Genomic DNA, 22,289 nt, shown 5'->3' on the forward strand with positions numbered 1-22,289 from the left:
CTAGACAAAACACATTAGTAATAGTGTATATGCTATTTTGTGTGCATAAATGTGTCAGTGTGTGTACATATAGTACGCTCTGATTGTGCATGGCTCTTTTTGTTTTTGTTTTTTTTGTGGTATAAATTTGCGTACATGTAACACAGAGTACATAGAAGTCAGTAAAATGTCCACTAAACTGACATACACCAACGGTGTGTATGAGTGTGTGTGTGCGTGTGTGTGTGTGTATGTGTGTATGTGTGTGTGTGTGTGTGTGTGTGTGTGTGTGTGTGTGTGTGTGTGTGTGTGTGCTTGCACTCAATGTTGTGAATGGGCTCATTCAGGATTCTGAGACGATCTTTACTAGGTCACCCTGCAGAAGACTGAGAGAGAGAGAGACTGCCATGTTTAGCGCTGCTGTCCCAAGCTGCTGCATGGCACCGAACAGATGGAGGCATCAAAAGGGCACAGATCACTGGGAATCCCAGAGAAAAGAAAGAAAAGAAATAATGAAAAAAAGAGCAAAAAGAAGGCAGATAAAGGAAGAGACTGAGAGAGCGAGACAAAAGAGACTTACAGAGAGAATGAGAAGTAGAGAGGCTGTATCTGTGCAATGTAATACTGACGTATCTAATAATGTACCATGTGCAGCATCGTTGGTACAGCTGCCTGTCAATATTCTCCAGTCAGTGATAACTGTGTTGATTCTCTTTGGATGCAATGAAGGAAAAAATGAATGTGCTTCAAATCATGAAAGATTTTCCAGGTTATATCAGCTGCTTAATTTGTTTCATCCAGGGCACATTCAGGAAAAAGAAAACTGTCTCATCTAGATGATCAATTTGACTGCACACAGAGCGAATAAGCATTAACCTTATCTCACAGGTGGGAGTACTTTTAGAGCCAACACAATTACAGTCATGTTTTTTTTTTTTTATTCCTGCAGTTAGTTATGGGTGAGGATTTAATCATTTATAAAAAAGTAATAAGAAGGGTTTTCGAGTATTGTTAACTGTGTGTGTGTGTGTGTGTGTGTGTGTGTGTGTGTGTGTGTGTGTGTGTGTGTGTGTACAGCGTCTGAGGCGGAGTCTCCACCCCGGTCTTTTGAGGAGGATCTCTTCCACGTGGACCACCACCACCTCCGCCACAGGCCTGCCCAGCATCGAGCCCGGGCCCGTCCGAAGGGACCGCAGCGCCAGCATCAAGCCCTACCATGAAGCACTCACCTGCAGGTACCTAACTCCTAGCAGGAGATACATCTGAATGACCGATGTGTATTTGTTCTTTCTCAGCATACACCTCTCCTATACTCAGAAACAAAAGATTTAAGAAAGATTTAGCAAATGTAGTCTCGTTTTTACATAATTCTTTGCTTGCTGTATTATTTCTTTCTTCCCCACTAGGAGTTATACTGTATGAAAAAAAGTTTGAAGCAAAGCCCTAGAATTTTGTTGTTCAATATACTAATTAGGTCCTACTGTGCAACATTGTGCTATAGATATACACAACCATGGTACAAATGCTTTAAGGAGGACTTCTACAATGGCTACCACAGTATGACAAATCTCTTTGAAGGTTTAGAGGTTTATTACCAGCAGTGTGGCTGTTGTTATACCAAAGACAGCGTGAGTGAACAGTAATGGCACAGCAGCAGCAGTTTGGAAAAGGATGTGTGTGCTATGGGAGCCAGAATGGAAATATGCCCCACAGGAAAACACATTAACCTGAATAACTAAGACACACATCAACTCTCCGCACAGTGGTGCTGAAGATAGCATGAGAAAGAGGCTACAAAGAAATAGCATGGCTCAGAAGGATATCTGTATCCATGTGATATTAATTTTATTCTTTATTTTTATTTTATGTAATTTTTGGGGGAAGCTGTTGTGGGATAGAGATGGTTGCAGGATATGTATGAGTGTTTGTGTGCATTAATGGGTCTGTGTGCATGAAAGCATGTATTTGTGTGGTGCGGTTTATGCCTGGATGCACTTTGCTTTGCAAAAGCTTTTGAGAAAATCTGGCCTGGTTGTTCTATTGTGCTCAGACAGGACTAGTACACATGCAGTGAATCAGTAGAAATGTCAAGACACGACAGTCCCATATTGTTGAAAACACAACAAATAACTGTATTTGTTTCTGCTGTTTTTTATTTCACTAGTAAATCACATTGATGCAGTAAATCTAGAATAAACACAGGTTCTTGATTTATTATAGTAAGTATGATTACTAAGTGAAATTTCAGCATCATTTACTGTGATAAGCGCAGAGATTGCATTCCTTACAATTACTTTGTGATTACTGTGACGTTGTGTTTGGAATATCTTAGAACGGCTCATGTTTTTTTTTTTATGAATTTCAATGAAGAAAAAATGGAGATTCAGCCTGAAAATTTTCAGCTGTGCATGTTTGCAAGGTACTTGAATATGAGTTATTGTGCACACAATGTTTTTATGATGTGGATGCACAAGCAGTATTCGACAGCACATGCTCCCTGTCTTTAAAATATTAACTATGTCTGAACAAGAAAGAGTCTTCGTGCTTTATCTACCTTATTCAGTTTGTCCCCTGTCGAGTTTGTGTCACGGGCATGAAAGTCCTCTAATGGAGATTCTCTGCAAATACAGAAGCTTCTCTGCATCTCTGCGCTGCCAAAGAACCGTCATGGATGCATGTTGTGTGCAAAATAGTACATAGTATAGGTTTGTGTATATATGTGTGCGTGTTGTTGTATAAAGATAATTTAATTTTCAGAATCAGATCTCTAAACTGAAGCTGGAGCTTAATTATTAATGTGTAGAATAACTTCAGAAAGCCATGTCTGATGTCAAAGACATGCTGAAAACAGCCTGCATTAATTCAAACAATACAGTTAAAACTGATGATAATTGTTGTATTATTCAGTTACATTTGTTTGGAAGTTTATTTGCAGACATACAGAACATATGTTGGGTTTTTCCCTCTCTTTATTTAAGGCTATACATGAAAATTTATTTTCAAAATAAAAGAAAGTGCAGCCTGTCAATAAAGAGAGAATACATCTAATGAGCTTAGTTTTCTGGAACTTGAGATTTCAATCAGCTCGCACACGTACTTACTGGAACAGTCAGTTAGATAAAAACTAACTTACTGCTGTAAAATGAGGCATGACTCTGCAACTGCATGGCCTATTTCCCACCTCAGATTAATTTAGAAATTAATTTTGTGTGGATAATTTTGGCTGAAAAGAGTTGCAATGTTTTTTAGTTTGGAAATTAGAAGCAAAGTCCAGTCACAGGTGGTCAGCTTGTCCGATCAGGTGTAAAAAGGGTTTATATTATAAGTGAAGGAGGGTACTGGCTTATTGCAGAGTATAGTTGGTACTGTTTGTATATATACTTATGCACAGCTTATTTCATCCAGGTTGTTGCCAGCCTATCTTTATTTGTTTAGTATTTTTTGTTGTGAGGAGATTTGTTTCATGGAGCTATTAACTGATTATGGCTGCACTGTTCCTGTAAACACATGTGGCTCCTGTCTTCCAAGCTAATTATTTAAGCCGAGCTGTCTGGAGTAAAATGCTAACTAGCCAGCCAGACAATGCCTGCAGCTCATGATAGATAGACACACCTAAAGTATTTGCTCAGTTATGGCCATTATCTGATACTCATGTAGTGTTAGATTAAAATATTAGGTGCAATAATATTCCAATTTTTACCTCTCTGGCACATACAGCAGTTCTTTCTAAGTATTTCTTAAAGGGCAGATCAGTGTTCTGCTTTGTCCATTGAGATGCATCAAGTGACACAAAAACTGCATAATGTATTCATCTTTACTATTGTTAAAATAATTAATGTGTATGAAACATGAATTGACTTTTCTGCAAAAATGTGACCAATAACTACTGTGTTTTAATATACAAAATACTGCTACCATGAAAACACCATGAGGCCAAAAGTAAAGAAATGGTTTTCGCAGAGGAGTTCTGGGTATCCCTGCAGAGCCCTGATCTTAGACGTATAATATACAGTGCTTTCCTCAAAAAACAGTGTATAGACAATACAAAATGAATCCCTCTCAATCATCACTTATGACATGCTAGAAGTGTGTGGTGTGACAGAGACCCTGCCCTCTGCTTGTATTTTCTCTTTTCTTCCTATATCGGTGAGAGCGGGACGTTTGTGGGTGCCAACAAATAGCCTTTGGGCCCCACGTGGGCGTGTAACCCTCAGCCAATAACAGCGTGCAGGTTGTGCAGCCTGTTCTCATTCCCAACCGCTGCTTTGCCCATTGCATCTCATATTGACACACAAGTCTAACTGACACAGACACACAGAAACAGACAGGATGAAGCTTTGCATTCACTCATAATCCGACAATGCCTGTTTCTGCGTATATATCATCTGGGCTGAACAGAATTCTGTGTGCCTGTGTCCATGTAGTCTGCTGTAGGGGGTGATTTACCCTGCACATTTTTTGCACATATCAGTGTGTGCATTGAGTACATTCTTTTCTGACCACTAGGAAAGCACATTACTTGCTGATTCCCATGTAACCACTGACATTTAAGAGTTAAGATGATTTATTAGCACAAACACTTTCCAGACGTTATTCTTTGAAGGGTAGAAATACTTATGAAAGAGCTCTTTGTGACATGTGACATCCTCATACTAATACAAACTCATACTAGTGATATTGTTTAAGGTGAGTTAGCACTTAAAGAAAGACTACCCACCTACTCACTTGTAGGACAAATTCTGAGGTAGAATTTTAGTTTTTAATGATTTATTCGAATCTGTTACTGAACAGTTATAAATATAAAGATTTCATCACAGTGTTACAAACTTCTTTGGAGCTTTGGTCAGGGAGGAGTCTTCAATACAAATTATGTATCTGTGGACAACATAACTGTCACATTAATAAATACAGTCCATTTACACATTGTCTGCTAGTTATAAACAAGTCATAAACAATCCATACATAACACATTTGTTAAAATATTTACACAACAAAAAAGAAGAGAGTAAATACAGAAAACATAAATTGAATCCAACACAAATAAAAAATTAAATTAAATGTTACCGCACTGAGTTGTTTTGTCTTGAGCTTTCTGAAGAACTGTGTGGGCTGCGTCCGTCAGTGACTTGTTTGGGTCTGTTTGCACAATGACAGTGTGATACTTGAACAAGTTCTGTAAATGTAAGCACACTGAGCAGCTTCTGTACACAAAGCCCTGTCGCCTGGTCTTAAAGCTCAGCCCAGCCCAGCAGCAGGCCCCAGCTATGGCCACTTATGGCGGTGTGAGTATAAACAAACACCTGGGCCTCTCTCCAGTCACCAGAACCACCACAATTAACACACACACACACACACACACACACACACACACACACACACACACACACACACACACACACACACACACACACACACACACACACACACACACACACACTTAGACACATGGTCACAGCTGCTTCTTCTGGCAGAGGTTATACAGACACAATTGGAGAGTACAGAGAGTCTCTGGGTTTAGTTTACTGCAGGTGAGAGAGCTCTTTTCGGAGTAACACTTCATTTTAAATTTTTTTTTTTTTGGCTCTTATTCAGATGTAAAATGAAAAAAGAGAGCTGTTCAGTGTCGAGCTAAAATACACGTAAACAGGACCCATGCCTAATGACAACTACTTGCTGTTGTTGGGGTTAAACCTGTGATACCTGCCAACACAGCATCTCTCAAGTGGGCTTTAACACAACAATCACGTTTTGGGGAGTGTTTTTGTAAAATATGTACTGTAACCTGTATTTATTATCCCTTTTGAGATCTAGCCAAGACATAGTAACATAATAATTTATTTACAGATCAAACAAAACACCAATAATCATTCCTGATACGTAATGAGTCCTATCCGAAAAGTGAAAGGCACAAATGGCTGGGGAAGAGGGAAGGAGAGAAAGAACACATTGAGGGGAGAAAATGAACACATGGCTTCAATTGCCTTCTCTCTGCTCCATCATCAAATCTGTAGAATCTTAATTAGGACATTAGGCTTCTTTTTTTCTCCCTCCTTTTTCCATCATGTCAGCTTTCAGTGACGTACATTGTTCAGAAGGAATAACACCAACTTCAAAGCTACAATATCGCCTTTTTTATCACACAGACCCGGCAAAAAGGGGGCGATTGAATGCCTTCCATTTCCCTCAGCCCCGGCCACTGTGCTGTTATCTTCTTCACGTCATCTGGCTTGAGAGTAGGTAGATTACTGGAAGCAGAAATAATGGTTGCTGTGTTTATCGTGGCTTGGAAACTGTCCTTTTGGGCTCTGAACCAAAGGTAATCTGTCAACCTTCTGTGAGTAGTTGAGTTTAAAAACTGGGAGTAAACTGCAGTGGAGAGGGGAGCGGGCAGAGGCCAGTCAGAGCTCATTGCATGGCTCGAAACTATTAAGATAAGCAACATGGAAGGAGAAGGCTGTTCTCAGAAAAAGCAGACAATGTTGCAATTTATACAGTATTTCCTATTGCAGGATAATTAACTTGATGAAGGTTTATTCTGGAGAATGCCAAGGTGCTTTGGTATGAGAACAGGAGTCATTTTCAACTTCACAGACTCCCAATTGACTGTTGACAATTCACTTTGGCTGTATTTAAATTTGTTAAAATTATGTGTAAAGCAAGAAACCAATTTTGATCTTTCACCTTTGTATGACTATTCTTGTTTAAAAAAAAGCACACGTTTGAAAAAGAGTTCATTACATTTAAAACGTTTATTTTACTTAATAAAAGTACTGTGTCTGCAAAGTCACAAAATGATTATACAGAACTTCTAGAGCTGAAGAGATGAGTTGATTAATTGACAGAGAATTCATCCACAAATATTTTGATTGAAATTGAAATGAGTCATTTTTTAAATCAAAAATACCAATATTTTACAGTTTGATGTTTATCAAATAGGAGTATTTCCTGTTTTTTTTTGTCTTCTATGAGGAAGATGTAAGATTTTTGGCTTGGTTGAATCCACAAAACAAGCAATTTGAAAAAATCGTGAGAGAGTGAATAAAGAGAAGGAGCGCTGTGAATCAGAGGAAAAAAATACTATTTTTTAATTGTTTTCACGGCGGTTATGGTTGTTTTGGATTGTTTATGTTCTTAAGCACAAATAAACACATACCTCAGCGGGAAAGTGCAGCATTGTTGGATAATGAATGTGTGAATGCAGACCTTCATCCTGTTTGTTTCTCTGTGTCTGTGTCAGTTAAACTTGTGAACAAATAAACATCCCAAACTCACGAAAATAATAAGAAAAGAGAAAATCCAGGCAGAGGGCAGGGTCTCTGTAGAAACAGACACCACCGATTCTAGTGGCTCATAAGTGTGTGAGAGAGAAAAAGAGAGAGGGATTCATTTTGTATCAGTCTATACATGTACCTTTAAGGTTGGAGAAACGTTGTTTTGGTTAAAGAATAAAAAAACTCTGACTTGAAGCACTTGGATGGGTTTATTTTTTCAATAACTTACTGAAACCATGCTCTTCTCCTAACCTCAACCAAAGTCTTTTTGTTGCCTAAATCCAACCTGACTGAACAAACATATTTGCAGGCAGCAGTTACATTCTTCCCAAAGGTATCAGGCAAAACTAATTTTTAGTATATCAACACCATTTCTTTGAGACAGGTTGAAACAAAAACATACAGGAAAGTATATTTTGTGTTCGTACTGTAGGTATATCTCACTGGGACAGTTAAATTACTGTAACTACAATGCTAACTACTGTAACTACACTTAAGAAGCTTTTTGTGATAAAAGGAGTCACTTGATACATGACTGACAGATTCCTCGAGTGAAAATGGCCGGCCTTCTTATTTACATTCAGAGCTGAAGGCTCAATGTCAGTAGCTGAGGATATTCTGCTGCATTAGCAGAATAGGAAGATTGTCTGCCAGTTCTTCAACTTTCATTAAAAGTAAACCTTTTAAGCCAAACGCGCTGCTGCCTGCCCAGACCCCCCTGACAATAATGTACTAACTGTTCACCCGCCAAACTATCAAACTATTTTATATTCCACACCTGCTAGGCATTACACACAGTGGTCCAACCTGGCCATGCAAACACAACAGAACTCCCTTTGTTGGGGCCTCAGGACCATTAGACAGGGTGGGTACAGCTCAAAAGTGTTCAAGAAATAATTTATCAGAAGAAGATAGACACACTACAGGGCTTTGTGCTCCCTGTGACACCATGCTCTAATGGCAGGCATTTCCTGTCCTGAGAAGGCAGGTTTTACAACATTTAGGGAGAGGTATTTTAATTGGAACCACCTACAGCCTGACAGTGGCCTCAATGGAGAAACATGGAAAAGCTGTTGAGAGCAGCTCGGGAGGCTCCCCATGGTGTCACACAGCTAACTAACCAGCACAGGCCAGCTTAAGGCTCTTTCCGTAAAAGATAATATTTGCTATTTGATATATAAACCAGTCAGTAAATGTGGATATTTCCATCTGTCTCTCAGATTGTGGCTTGCAGTAAGCCGTTCCAGTGGTTGATCCTGATTTGTCGTTAAGCTCAAAAAGGGTGGGCTCAATTTCTGATGAGTCATTTCTAACTGTGCCAGTACCAGCAACTGTTTCAAATCTGTTTTGTTGTTTATTTTCATTGCATTGTGTTAATGTGTGCGTCCATTAAATTCATTAATGAGTATTTTTCTTGAAGCATCTGTACGTCTGTTTCATGTTGGGACAGCACAGTAGGAATCCCATTACGTGTTTTTTTTCTTGACAACTTCTGTTTGACATCAAAGACAGATGAAGTGAATGGCATTATTCCCAATTCTTTGGCACAGCTACAGACAGAAAAGGCTTGCACATCTTGCTTTCTACAAACAAACACACATGTAGTATTCTGTATTTGTCCCCCAGTGATTCTTTATTTGAACATTTTCTGTTGGGTTTTAACACTGTTCTAGAGTAATTAAAATGTCATCTTATCCTATAAAAACTACAAAACAGATTCTGGCATTTGATTAGCAGATGTTTTAATACACATGTAAATGTCTGAGCAGAGGATAAAATTGACCCTAATAACCCTAATGTTTTTGGACATTTCAAAGTCTTTCAGTATGTAGTCTCTAGCATCGAGGCATGTTCTTCTTTAAGAAATCATTGAAATTGAGTAGTCGAAGATGCAAGCACCAGCCGCAAATACAACACGGAACGTCACACGCTATGGAGTTAAATTCAACATTTGTCTTTAATGCACTTCATCTCTAACCTGTTAAACCCCTCTTGTCTACAGCTGTGGGAGACCATACATCAGACTGGGCCATGGGGAGGGTTCTATAGACAAGGGAGACAGGATACCACGCTCAGGTATGCTCTGAGTCTTCTTTCTTCTTATCATTACCGGTACCTCCAAAAGCATGTGATGAGTGCATCACACATACATATATACTATATCACAGTGTTTATTTATAGATAATGATATAGAAGTCTAATATTTACAGTAGATATTCAAAACAAAAACATTCAAAATGCATGTTCCATAGTGTACAGCTGCATAAAAATCTGAACAAACAAATAACTTTTGTAGCTGTGTTACAGAAAAAAAAAATGTCTTTGGTTCTCCATACAAAACAACTAACTTAAATGTTGTAAAGTCAAATCAATATAATTTCAACATAATAATCATTTTCAGCTTAAACTTAAATTTTGAAATTCTCAGTCACTTATAGTCAGGGTAAGAAACAAATTCACTGTTTTGCACCAGTATTCAACCAATCAACCAATCAGTTAGAAATCAGACTACTGTATAAAGCACTGCTGCCGCCAGACACACTGTAAGATATGTTTTGAGTAAGGGTGTGGCAGCAATCACTAACATGAACCACTGTTAATGAACAAGAGTAATCACCCTCTCTGGGACTTTGACATTGTAGAATATTGGCTATAACAATTTACAGAGAAGTAAATTCAAAAACCTGAAAAAAATGTATCAGTTCCTTTTAGGCTGCAGTGTGACATCTCTTTGTTTTCTGCTTTTACTAGCAGAGGACCAAGTGTTGGTGTCATCAGACTATGAGAGCACCCACGAAGCCAACCACAGTGACAGCAGTGATGTAGCACACACAGAGGAGGACACAGAGGAAGGAAAAAACCCAGCACAGAATGTCATCCTCCACCCACTAATACCTCCTGAGGTAAAGCGAGGCAGAATTACTGCTCATACAATAAACAAACATACATTATTAACATTGTATTTGCCTTACCACTTTTCATTATGTGTCACAGGACAAACCAATGCTGGCTCCAGAGCCATTAGTAATGGAGGACTTAGAGCCTTTAATGAGTCAGCTAAATAATTGGAACTTCCCCATCTTCAGTTTGATGGAAAAGACCAATGGGAAATGTGGACGGATCCTCAGTCAGGTGAGCACATCCTGGAGCACCAATGATTAAAGGTCCCATGGCATGAAAATTTCACTTTATGAGGTTTTTTAACATTAATATGCATTCCCCCAGCCTGCCTATGGTCCCCCAGTGGCTAGAAATGGTGATAGGTATAAACCGAGCCCTGGGTATCCTGCTCTGTCTTTGAGAAAATGAAAGCTCAGATGGGCCGATCTGGAATCTATGAGGTCATAAGGAGCAAGGTTACCTCCCCTTTTTCTGCTTTGCCCGCCCAGAGAATTTGGCCCACCCATGAGAGAGAGACATCGTGGCTTTCAAACGAGCAAAGTGGCAGTTGGTCAAGGCCACACCCCCACCCTCCACCTTGCCCCCTCCTCCTCAATAGCTACAGACACAGAAATGGCACATACTAAGGAAAGCTCATTGTGGGACTGGCTCTAGTGGCTGTAATTCTGCACCAAGGCTGAATTTCAGGAAAGAGACTTCAGATACAGTATTGGGGGACCACTAAGGCCTATATAAAAGCATCCAAAGAGCACCATGTCATGGGACCTTTAAGCTCAGAGGTCAGCCAACGTGTCAATAAAACTTTATTATTTGCATAATGCTACTATGATTTGGACTCCATTTTAGCAATAAAATGTTTTAAAGTAATAAAAAATACTTAGTAACATTATGTTGTTTTGCAGTCATAAGGCAAGGCAAGGCAGGCAAGGCAGCTTTATTTGTATAGCACATTTCAGCAACAGGGCAATTCAAAGTGCTTTACATAAAACATTAAAGCAATTTAAAACAATTTAAAAACATTAATAAACAAATTAAAAACATTAAAAGACAAGAATAAAATTGATAGTGCAGTATAAGAATAAAAGTTACAGTATAAGAAATTAAAGTTAATAAAATAGGTTATTTAAAGAAAAGCAACATCAAAAAGATAGGTCTTTAGCTTAGATTTAAAAGAACTGAGAGTTGCAGCGGACCTGCAGTTTTCTGGGAGTTTGTTCCAAATATGTGGAGCATAAAAACTGAACGCTGCTTCACCCTGTTTAGTTCTGACTCTGGGGACAACAAGTAGACCTGTCCCAGACGACCTGAGAGGTCTGGGTGGGTCATAGTGTAGTAGCAGATCAGAAATGTATTTTGGCCCTAAACCGTTTAGGGATTTATAAACCAGTAAAAGTATTTTGAAATCAATTCTTTTAGGCACTGGAAGCCAGTGTAGAGACTTCAGTACTGGAGTGATGTGATCTACTTTCCTGGTTTTAGTGAGGACTCGAGCAGCAGCGTTCTGAATCAGCTGCAGCTGTCTGATTGACTTTTTAGGGAGACCTGTAAAGACACCGTTACAGTAGTCAAGTCTACTGAAGATAAAAGCATGGACAAGTTTTTCCAGATCCTACTGAGACATAAGGCCTTTAACCCTTGATATATTTTTAAGGTGATAATAGGCTGATTTTGCAATAAATAAGTCATAAGTGAATAGGCTAACATGTATTTGGATAGTATTATCAATCAATCAATCAATCAATCAATCAATCAATCAATCAATCAATCAATCAATCAATCAATCAATCAAACTTTATTTCTAAAGCACATTTAAAAACAAGCAAGTTGACCAAAGTGCTGTACATAGACATTTAAACAGTAAATAGTTAAAGTGCAACAGACAAATTTCAACACCTATCATGCTGGATTAAAAGCTAAGGAATAAAGATGTGTTTTAAGTTGCGCTTTAAAAACTTATAACAATATTATAATTGATTGATTATGAGTTCCATGACAGTACCCCTTTTACATGTAATGTGTTGATTATCCAAGCCTGGTGATGTTCACAGCACAGACTCAATTAGATTTTTGTCTTTCAGGTCTCCTACAGGCTCTTTGAAGACACTGGCCTGTTTGCAACCTTCAAGATTCCTGTACATGAATTCATGAACTACTTCCATGCCCTTGAGAATGGTTACAGAGACATACCATGTAAGCTTGAACACCTCGCTCCTTCTCATGTTTTTAATTTTGCTTCAGTTTACTTATAACCTTGTTTGCAGCTGTAATAATGAAACCAGCCACTAGAGGGTAGTATCACATATATGACTGTATGCAGCCTTTACGTTGTTACAAGAAACATAAGCACTCTAACAGTGCACCCTGGTGGAGAAGATTACACACACTGAGCAGACTTGTTTTCTTTCCTGACCCAGATCACAACAGGGTCCACGCCACAGATGTGCTGCATGCAGTCTGGTACCTCACCACACAGGCTGTGCCTGGTCTGCCCAGCCTTTTTACTGACCACGGCTCTGCCAGTGACTCAGGTGTGTCCATAAATGCAGACATTTGCTTGTCCTGGTGGGGATGCTAGTGTGTATGTGACTCTATAGGTCCATAAAAGTATGATGGAAGTTGTCACATAGAACACATAAGCTCCTAATACCTTTTTGTCCACTTTTTATAACTTTTGTTAAGCCATTTATTCCCATTAAGACTGTCTATATGTAGGCCAGACGTTTTTATTTAGACATTACCGTCTGCCTGCAGCTTTATTGTGAGCCATCTCTAAATGTCGGAGCATCAAACCTGCAGGAGAGTGTTCTTATCCTACTCACAGTTTGTCTTATCTTACTCAGGCTTTTGGCACTTGCATTTACGTACCAAACACTATTTGAAGTCTAGAACAGCATGAAATTGCAGGTAGATTAGAGTTCCCTCTCACCCATATTTCCATAACCTCATTTGTATGCCTTACGAGGGGCATCCCTTTGATCCACATATAAGTGGATTTGAATGTTCAAGTGTGTTGCTGCGTGTGTGTGCTCTAGAAGAGTGTGTGTGTTAAGGCATATGCACATGAAAGTACATCATGTGTAAATTCTGCCACCCTGCTCTTCACCCTGCTCACTTTATCTGTTCCCCTGCGGCTAGACTCTGACAGTGGAATAACACACAGTCATATGGGCTTCCTGGTTTCAAAGACCTACACTGTGTCAGAAGATGGTTACGGCTGCCTGTCAGGCCTCATACCTGCTCTGGAGCTCATGGCCCTTTATGTGGCTGCCGCAATGCACGATTACGACCACCCCGGGAGGACCAATGCTTTCCTCGTGGCCACCAGCGCCCCACAGGTACTCAAGCTATTCAGCCTATAGTAGAGAACAGCTTCTGATTAGGATCAAAATCAGTGGAAGTTTGGGCGCCTGGGTAGCTCACCTGGTAGATCATGCGCCCATATATAGAGGTTTACTCCTAGACGCAGTGGCCATGGGTTCAACTCCGACCTGCGACCCTTTGCTGGATGTTATTCACCCTCTCTCTCTCCCCTTTTGTGTCTCCAGCTGTCCTATAAAAATAAAGGCCTAAAATGCCCAAAAAATTATCTAAAAACAAAATTCAGTTTTTCTTTGTAATCAACAAGATGATCATTTGATTTTCATCCACTTTTTCACTGCCAAACTGCACTGGCAAAGCTGAAGCGAATCATCAGTCTGACAGCATAATCAAACAATCACCAGTTACAGTAGCTCCTTGTTGCTTGTCAGAAATTGACAAGTGAGGTTGGATTTGTAAAGTTCTGTTCTGTGGAGTATTTTCTGTCTAGACATATCTCTTCAATGTAGATATGTAGGCTGTCATAATACTGAAAGAGATCAGAGAGTAGCACACAGTACAGTGGCTCTAATTTTCTTGATCATACTTTGGAAGCATGATGTGGTTTTCTCATTTCTTTCAATGTTGTAGTGAATCTTCTAAATCACCCAGTCTCTCTTTTTTAGTACTGCATGTGCAGGATTGCTGAATTTATGTATAGGCATTTCCGTACTTGTTTATGTAAATGTGAAGTACTTGTGTGTTTGCAGGCAGTGCTCTACAATGATCGGTCCGTTCTCGAAAACCACCACGCTGCCTCAGCCTGGAACCTCTTCATGTCGCGGCCAGAGTACAACTTCCTCGTCAACCTGGATCACGGGGAGTTCAAGCGTTTCCGTTTCCTGGTCATTGAGGCCATATTGGCCACTGATCTGAAGAAGCACTTTGACTTCCTGGCTGAGTTCAATGCCAAGGTAGTTCTAAAAACATAACTGTTTTACATTAAATATTGAAAAGATGTACATTTTAGATCTGAAGAGTTTATGGATATGGTGATTAAATCCGTTGATAATGTTAATTTGACAACATCATAAACTTAAACTTCTCAGATTGTTTGTTGAACATTAATTTAAGTATTTTTAGGGGCTTGAAATTATAGGTCAACACACTGGCTTATGAATACTTATCCTCAGATATAAAGTGAAATGTTTACGTTTGAATATTTTTTTTATTCTGTTGTCTTCTGAAACTTGATTGACTGAATAATGAATTGTCTGGTAAACTTTAAATGGTAGCAGGATTCTTTAGTTTTATGAGTCAAGTATATTCTGTGGAGGTGCTTGTCTCATACATTCCTACCTCAGCTCTTTACTGAAAAACAGCTTTATTGAACGGGAAATGTCCAGTGGTTTTTGAAGAACAGGTCTATTTGTGCAGAACATTGCAGCACTTGCAGTATGTTCAGCTCAGATCAACAACACAAAGCACCCTGCAGCTTCTTAAGAACTTGTTTAAGCAGAATGTTGGCTTTAGATTTGAGGTTCTTGTGTTTTTCCTATTGTGAGCATGACTTGCTTTGCAGCAAAAGTAAAAGCAATGTCTCTCACTGTAGCCCTGCTCTGCTCTTCCTGGAAGCAAATTAGCTTTCTCTGAAGTACCCATCGAGTTTTGCACTTGATCTCTAAAGCTTCCTGAATTACTAGGTTAGAATGATAGGACTCTGGGAGTCAGTGGTGCTCCTTTTCAAGATCTGAAGCTCATTAAGCATTACTAGAAATATATTAAAAAAAAACATTCAAACAGTGGAGAATAGTAGAATATATCTTACACAAACTTTATGTGATCATAACATATTTAAAGCATAGTAATTAAAACCTCTACATTTTTAAATAAAGCACATTTTACCAGGAAAAAGTCTGCTCATGTACTGCGTTATAGAGGTGAAAGCCACAATTAAAAGGCCTTAAGTTCTCATTGCTTTTGTCTCATCGACGGTGCATTCCAGTGTTGCTGTCTTCTCCCTGATTAATTAACCCTCTAGACATTAATATGAATACACAATCTTTGAACAACAGATCTATGGCATCACATTTACATAATATCTACATATCACACGCTGTGCCTGCCAACATAATTGAATATGTTAAAAGTCAACATGTCTGTTTGTTGATCCCCTAGGTGGGTGATGATCCATCCACAGGTATTGATTGGTCTAACGAGAATGACAGGTTGCTGGTCTGCCAGATGTGCATTAAACTGGCGGACATCAATGGGCCTCTGAAGTGCAAGGACCTGCATCTGCAGTGGACAGAGGGCATTGTCAACGAGTTCTACGAACAGGTGTGTGAACCCACTCTGATCGGAACTTGTTTTTATTTGCTAAACTAAAGATCAATGTTCTGTCATGTTTACATGCAGGGCGAACACACCAACACAAACACCTGTGCAGTATAACACGCTATCCAATGCAATACTTCTACAATAAACCTTGTTGAGGGTTTGGTTGAGGAGAATGTTAAGGTGTCAGTGTCGTATTTTCTGAGGACATGATTTTATCATTTTGATTTTAGTTTATTTATTCCTATAACATATATGTTAGTGTGTCTTTCAGTTAGCCCCATCCCACCCTCCTCATCATTGGCAAGAAGAATGTATCACTTTAAAAACCTATCCTCTGGCAAATGACCTATGACCTATTTTATTCTGAAATAGTTTAGGTTCAGTAAACAAGTAAGAAGTTTAACAGCTTTAAATGTAACACAATATCAAGGCCTGATAGCTGCAGTGTAGACATGACATGACCTGTGATACCACAGACAGACAGACAGACAGAGAGACAGACAGACAGACAGACAGACAGTAGATGTATTGCAGCTGAAAATAGTCCCCAATAAAGACTTTATTTTCTCCTGTTTAAGTTACATGTGTTGTTTGTGGTCGGCTGTTTTTTTTAAAGAAATTATTTAGCTTTTCTTTTAAATAAAAGTGTTTATTTGTGATTTTTTTTTTAAAGATTTACATATTAAAGGAACACGCCGACTTATTGTGAATTTAGCTTATTCACCGTAACCCCCAGAGTAAGACAAGTCGATAAATACCCTTCTTATCTCTGTGCGTGCTGTAACGCTGTCTGACGGCTCCAGCATTAGCTTAGCCAGCACAGATCCTGCAGGTAACTGGTTCCAGCTAGCCTACTGCTCCGAATTGTGACAAAAGTGACAAAATAACGCCAACATGTTGTAATTTACATGTTGTGATTTGTAGAGTCACAGCATGTACAAAAAACAACGTAACATGAGACACAGCCATATTCTATCTGTAAACAAACCGGGAACTATATTCTCAGACAGGCTTGCTGCAAGCATATCACTCCGCCCAAGTACTATATTCTTCCGCCTGAGAATATAGTTCCCGGTTTGTTTACGGTTAGAAGATGGCTGTGTCTCATGTTACGTTGTTTTTTGTACACTGACTCTACAAATCACAACATGTAAATTACAACATGTTGGCGTTATTTTGTCACTTATTCGGAGCAGTAGGATTACTGGAACCATTCACCTGCCTGTTCTGTGATGGGCTGATGCCACTGGAGACGTCAGACAGCTTTACAGCACGTACGGAGATGAGAAGGGTATGTATCGACTTGTCTAACTCTGGGGGTTACGGTGAATAAGCTAAATTCCCAATAAGTCGGCGTGTTCCTTTAAAGAAACGAATGGGCTCAGTGTAGGAGCATTTTTGGTTTTGATCTTTTCATGGGATTAGTTTAACAGTAAATAAATTGTATATTGCCAAGCTTATCCTTTCAGCACCACAACTACATTTCTTATCTTAAACCTAACATGCCTATCCTAACCATAACCTTTACATTAATGCAATTCCAACCTTTATCCTGGAGTTAGTGAGAACCAGCCAGAACGTCCTTACTATGCAAAATGTCCTAATTCTTCATATCCAAAAATTTAACTGGTGACACGCGCGCACGCACACACACACACACACACCACACACACACACACACACACACACACACACACACAGGTGGTGAATATATTTAAACTACTTGAATTTCTCACAGTGTTTTCTTTCGAAATAAAAGTAGAGGAGCAGAACAGAATGACTCCTAGCAACATGCTGTGTGTTTCAGACAAATTAATTCTATTTTGTCTCAGAACCCATAGAAGCAATCACAGAAACTGAAATACAGTCCTCCCTTTCTCTATTTGTTCCTCCATGTAGACTTTGGACTTCAAGCTTGATTGATTTTGCTCCCTCTAATTTTTTTTCTGATATATTGAGATAGAAATGGCAGAGCAGTGCTCCCTCTGAGAGCTGTTATTGTGTGAGGAGCTGTCATAATTCCATGACAAGACTTATGCATCTGTTCAGTTATGTATTCTACTTTTACATTTTAAATTGACATGGTATTTATATAAACCAAGGGAACAGTAGCGACAGTAAAGATATCTGGTAGTTGTTTCTGTAAGAATGGGCTATGATTCACATGTCTGTGTGACTAAAGAATAAAGTCATGGTTAAAGATGATTTTGGTGGCCGGGTTGGATCAGTGGTAGAGCAGGCGCACATATACTGAGAGGTTTATGCCTCGACGCAGAGGTCCAGGGTTTGAATCCGACCTGTGACAATTTCCAATCAAGATGTTGGGTCTGGGAACTCACCATTGACAGGGCTCAATCCGAGGGGCGGGATAAACGGTTGTCTTTCAAAATCCCTCTGCACGCAATAGGATAGTGCTACAACCAGGCAGAGCAACAAAGAAGGAAGAGAAGCTAGTTGATAGATTAAACTTTTGCCGTATCCGGTCGGCAAAACTCCGAACACATCTTCCTTTTTTAAGAATGATTTCTGTGCCGTTCTTTGTTCTTTTCTCAAAGAAAAGCTTAAAGTGATGGTTCGGAGTAATTCACCCTAGGGTCCTTTGCACCATGACCTCGAGAGCCCAACGACTTCTTCAGAAGCTTACTTCCTGGTTCTAACATTGGGAGAGTTAGCGAGTAGCGTTATCAGCTGAATAGCTACGCGGAGGGGCTAACGGACCCATTCTTTTGTATACTACTTAATGATCCCCGCCGAAATGATACCAAACGTTAGCAAGTAGTACAAATAGGTTATGCTCTCATAAAACAATGGATTGGAAAGTTTGTATCACCCAGAAGTTTATGTAAATAACACTTGCCTGCTGGCTTCTGCTCTTTGCTGTTGTTGCTGCTGCTGTAAGACGAGCTTAGGCCGCTCTACAAATTACAACACCGAAAAGAGATGCAACAAAAATATTTATTAATTTAACTTTTTTTTTAAAGTAAGTGCTGTAGTATAACTAGCAGGAGACAAGTAATAATTGAGGTAAGTTTGGAGACATTACCTTATTTAATCATTTAATTAATAAATATTTTTGTTGTAACTCTTTTCGGTGTAGTAATTTGTAGACGGCCCTAAGCACTCGTCTAACTGCATGTAGCAGCAGCAGCAGCTAGCAGAAGAGAGCAGGCAAGTGTTCATAAACTTCTGGTGTACTTACAAACTTTCCAATCCATCGTTTTATGAGAGCATAACCTATTTGTACTACTTGTAGACGTTTGGTATCATTTCGGGCATTATTAGTGGGGTCATTTACGAGATACAAACGTGGGTCCGTTAGCCCCTGCGCTAAGCTATTCAGCTGATAACGCTACTCTACGCTAACTCTCCCAATGTTAGACCCAGGTGAAAAAAGCTTCTGGGGGGGTGTTTGGCTCGAGGTCATGGTGCAAAGGACCCTAGGGTGAATTACTCAGAACCATCACTTTAAGCTTTTCTTTGAGAAAAGAACAAAGAACAGCAGCAGCAGCCATAAGCCCGCCCACCAACTCTACACGATGTGATTGGCCTGACCAGAATTTGGTTTTTCTAACTCGCAAGTCAATGGAGAGTGCCTAGCCCCCCCTGGCTGCAAAATAATTTTGCTGCCGCTAGGGTGCGTCTAGATTTCTAGGCTAACAATTTCCTGCATGTCTTCCCCCTCTCTCTCCCCTTTCTCACCTAGCTGTCCTGTCATAATTAAAGGTGGAAAAGCCCCAAAAATAATCTTTAAATATGGTTTTGTACTGGACTTGATTTAATTATGCTGTCCCCTTCATCAACAACTATGACCTCAATGCTAAAACATATAATTAAAATAACTGTAAAAAAAACACTGACACAAACTGGACATTATTGGCATCATAAAAGTAGACTTTATAGCAGAACCGTTGGATTGCATTACATATTGCATTATGTATACCTAATGAAGTGGCCACTGAGGGCCTGATTTACTAACACTAGCGCAGTTTGCGCTGCGTCTGTTTATGCGAGTTCGGTAATAGCGCACGCTATGCTTCCACAGTTTGCGTAGTATTTATCAACCCTGATACCCATCAGGCAATCAGCGTCTTTCTCCGCCCACTAGACCGTAAATTGCGCTGTAGCAAAACGGTACTGGTGCTATGATATGGCTGAGTGCAGACTGCGATATTCCCACTGCTGATGCTATGACTGTTTGAAATGATCCTGATGCCAATATTTGTAATGTAGCGAGGAGTTTAACAACTGCTGGAATGGGATGTGAACGCTGAGTGGGAGATTCAATTTCATCTTTGATTTCTTCCAGTAACTCTAATATTGCATGGCTGCTTGATCTGTAACGCTAAATGATGTTGTGTTCACTGACAAAGTGTGATTCTTCTGTTAAACATATTTTCAGCCTCGCCTATGTCTTCGTCTTGCTCAAATTACTGTTGCCATTTCACCAGCGGCATAAAGGTCTACGAGGAAACTCGATTGCGGCTGGTTTAGACCTGCTTTTAAGAGGCGGAGAATTTCCCCCGCAGAGGCGCGCTCTTACTGACAGTCTTTGTAAATACCACGGAATATATAATTAGGTGCACTTTGCGCTTATCCTCCCACCTTTTGGGTGGAACTCCCACTTTCCCACGACCCCTACCGAACGCATATTGAAAGCGCAACTTGTCTCTTCTCGCTCATGTGGCAGACAATCTGCGATTTTACCCAAGTGCGCCCTGTTTGTAAATAGCCCGCATCGGTTACGTCCGTCTTTGCGACCAATTAGCGCCTGGAAACAGGCGCAAACGGCTTGATAAATCTAGCCCTCTGTGTACAGTGCTGCCCCTATCAAACAGAATCTAGTCATGCCTTCAGCCTAATGCCACCCTCAGTGACCTTTGTTACAGTATGTCCCCTTGGCACTGAATGGCTGCTAATCTCTGCTAATTGCCTCTAGGTCACCCCTATGCACCCTGCTACTTCAGATAGGTGACACTACCAACTTATTACAAGCCACTGTGAGTTCCTAGGGGGGAAATGAGAGATGCTCTTTAATGACAATAGTTTTAGGGCTGCTAGATGTGGTGATAGAGACAGGGTGCCCAGGCGCAGTCTGTCTCTGACAGCCTTGTGAGTCCAACAATCTTTAAAAAAGCAGCAAAGCAATACAACTCCTCCTATATAAAGAACATGTTCAGGCATGTATGCAAAGCATACACCATCATACACAAACACTTTGTCATGGAGCATAAGCAAACATGTCGACAGAGCCTTGAGGATAAGATTTGTTTTCCATGCTGACAGGCTTTCTGAAATTGAGTATGATGTGTGAACCAGGATCTGGGTGTCTTGAAACTGTATCGCAATAACGGATGAATCTCTGAACTCAGAGAGGCTTACACTTAACATTTATTGTAAGTCCTACTGCCAAATATGAACAGTCTTGTATTTATTTGGATAGCTACATTAGAATACATATTCATAAAACTGTTTCTTAAACATATCTCAAAGAAATGAGACATTTGGGAAAGCTAACCTTTCAATGCCTCTACCCATCTGTTTAGGATGTAGATCACAACTGGATCACAGAGCTCCTCCTCCACTTGTTTTATGTCTGCTCACCTCCTGTCAAGAAGTTGCAGATCCATCACAGATCCCATCTTTTGATTACTCTTATTGTGCTTTACATTAGCAGCTTGCTGCTTTGCAGGAACAAAGGCATGCTACTGTAAAGTGTATGGGATGACACTTTTTTTATGACACGGTTACCAAGGCTGTTGTTCAATGCCGTTTTTAGAGAAGTCATAGACAGCACACATGCTGCTGCCCCACAGCCTTTCACAGCCATATATTCTATATTCCTATATTCTTTGGGCCTTTGTGTAAAATACTTTCATGGATGCTTTGGACACATTTCTATGCCCAGCTTTAAGCTTCCCTCTTTTGTTCTCCCTGTTACGCCATATGTTTTGAGTTCTGACAGTGTCTCAAATAATTTTCTTTGGTTTTATCTCTCTGATGCAGTCGGCACCAACCTTTACATTCTTACACTATTAAGACTCAAACCTATCCATAATTGTGAAACAAATAACCTAGGACTTGATGGACGTAGGCTTGACATCAATCTGACGTCTGTTCTTTTGGAATCTTATGTGTGTTGAAATTTGAATCATGCCATTTCTTGGCATTTATGCACTAATGTGGGTCATGCTTAATGTAGGGTGATGAGGAGTCCAGCCAGGGCCTTCCCATCAGCCCCTTCATGGACCGAGCGGCACCACAGTTGGCCAAACTCCAGGAATCGTTCATCACACACATCGTGGGACCACTGTGCAACTCCTATGACTCAGCCAACCTTATGCCTGGACGTTGGGTGGAACCCAACCTAGAGGCAGAGGAGCCAGAGCTCACGGAGAATGAGGATGATGAGGATACTGCAGAGGAAGACACGTCCACCAGCTCAGAAGCATCACGTAAGCACTATGGTCTAAAACAAAGCTATAAACCTGAAGTAGTGCCGCA

The 22,289-nt window shown here is 39.9% G+C and overlaps 1 protein-coding gene across 3 annotated transcripts in view; it reads left to right on the forward strand.

Moving 5' to 3' along the window:
- LOC120564399 (cGMP-inhibited 3',5'-cyclic phosphodiesterase A-like) overlaps positions 1-22,289 on the forward strand; it is a 79,557-nt gene that overhangs the window by 52,476 nt on the left and 4,792 nt on the right. For 2 of the 3 annotated variants that reach the window (XM_039809311.1, XM_039809313.1), the window contains 10 exons: positions 1,057-1,214; positions 9,253-9,326; positions 10,002-10,153; positions 10,245-10,382; positions 12,230-12,341; positions 12,566-12,679; positions 13,287-13,486; positions 14,219-14,422; positions 15,627-15,788; positions 21,988-22,240. In XM_039809311.1, the coding sequence (XP_039665245.1) occupies positions 1,057-1,214; positions 9,253-9,326; positions 10,002-10,153; positions 10,245-10,382; positions 12,230-12,341; positions 12,566-12,679; positions 13,287-13,486; positions 14,219-14,422; positions 15,627-15,788; positions 21,988-22,240 (1,567 nt within the window). The remainder of the gene's footprint in view (positions 1-1,056; positions 1,215-9,252; positions 9,327-10,001; positions 10,154-10,244; positions 10,383-12,229; positions 12,342-12,565; positions 12,680-13,286; positions 13,487-14,218; positions 14,423-15,626; positions 15,789-21,987; positions 22,241-22,289) is intronic. The other variant, XM_039809312.1, reaches the window with a different exon arrangement.

The sequence above is a fragment of the Perca fluviatilis genome, chromosome 8 (assembly GCF_010015445.1).
Source record: "Perca fluviatilis chromosome 8, GENO_Pfluv_1.0, whole genome shotgun sequence".
NCBI classification, from domain to species: Eukaryota; Metazoa; Chordata; class Actinopteri; order Perciformes; family Percidae; genus Perca; species Perca fluviatilis.